The sequence below is a fragment of the Fusarium odoratissimum genome (assembly GCF_000260195.1).
Source record: "Fusarium odoratissimum NRRL 54006 unplaced genomic scaffold supercont1.358, whole genome shotgun sequence".
NCBI lineage: Eukaryota > Fungi > Ascomycota > Sordariomycetes > Hypocreales > Nectriaceae > Fusarium > Fusarium odoratissimum.
In genome coordinates this window covers 1-1,339 of record NW_022159044.1, presented here as the reverse complement: position 1 = coordinate 1,339, position 1,339 = coordinate 1, and the positions used below count along the sequence as shown (strand labels likewise).

Here is a 1,339-nt window from a genome sequence, read left to right as displayed (position 1 = left end):
CGACCGAAGGTCAACCGCACCCAGGAAAACAGGCACGTGGACGCCTTGGATTGGTTTGAGACGCTCGTAGACAGCAGCCTCGTGCTCGAGATCTTGGATGAAAGCCCGCACCGTGCCCTTGCTGACAAAGGTGTAGCCATGCGAAAGTAGGGTCACTTGGAAAAGCACACCCCGCGCACCACCCTCCCCCAATGGCCTGATCCCGTCGTCAAGAGACTGTTTCAGCTGCATCCAGAGTAAGCGAAGCCACTCCTCGTGATTGACAGGATGACGTGCGCGTGCGCGTGCGCTGGCGGGAGCACAGCTCTTGCAGTGAAGTGCCACGTTCGGGCACTTTGGGTCGAGAAAACCACCCTTGACCATCCCGAGAAGACATTTCTGCGTACAATAGTGCCGACCCTGCTCGCCGCCTCCTCCGCGCGGCCGTAACGCCAGTCGCTGGCTCCGCCTAGTTCCTTGTCTCGTGTTTCGTCCGTTTGGCGTAGGCGTGTCCGGTGGAGGGGGCGGGGGCGCCGACTCGTCATCAGATGGTTCCTGCCCGTCGTCCTTCCTCAACGACCCCTCGCCAATCTGGCACACAGCAGTTCGACGTGTCCTTTTGCGGGGCAGGGCCGGCGACCGATCAACGCCCTTGTAGGTGGTGGGTTCATAAGCAGGCGAGTAGTCTGATGACGCCGATCGTTCATTTTCTGGGATAGAACGCAATGTCGATTCGAAGTCCTCAGTCCACGTCCTCAACTTCTCCATAGCTTTTAGACGCTCCTCCTGACTATTCCCCCGTCGTTCTCCAGGCGAACCGAGAGCCATAAGGGTGAACGCTAGATATTGACCGACGGCCGTGCATATATCGAGGTTGTTTGGATGTGCCGACACCTCCGGACCAGGCTCTGCTAGGTGATAGTACAGAGTCTCGGGTTCGTCCCAGTCAACTTTGAGAAACACGATGGCCTCGCCAGTAGTAAGAAGACCATATTCAAGGCCACTTTCGATCATGTAATGATATGTCTGCGTGATGGCAGATGCCGTCAGCTTCTCTGCGTGGTACTGGAAACGCGCGTCAGGGTCTACAGAAGTTGGAATCGTCCTTCGGTTTACAACTTCCTTGTGGATGTCCATGGCGCGGAGACCGAGACGAAGATGCGGAGCGGTCAACTTGTGAGGCGGCTTATACTCGGAAACGTAAACCATGGTGCGCCGGGAAGACAGGGTATTGTCGGATCGATAGACGCAGATTTGATCCGGTCGCAGCTGGTTGAGATCTCTTCGGTGGTCCGGCGTCCGTGGTGGTGTCGATGGGGTCTCCCTGTCCACGACTTCCTCAGCGACGTCGCTGAGGGCA

The 1,339-nt window shown here is 57.5% G+C and overlaps 1 protein-coding gene across 1 annotated transcript; it reads right to left on the bottom strand.

Moving 5' to 3' along the window:
• On the bottom strand, positions 1–524 carry FOIG_16944 (uncharacterized protein; the record flags this gene model as incomplete). The annotated part of the gene is made up of 1 exon (XM_031218424.1): positions 1–524. The coding sequence occupies one exon, from the start codon at positions 522–524 to the stop codon at positions 222–224; it is 303 nt and encodes a 100-aa protein (XP_031051862.1). The 3' UTR covers positions 1–221.
• Positions 525–1,339: the final 815 nt, after the last annotated feature.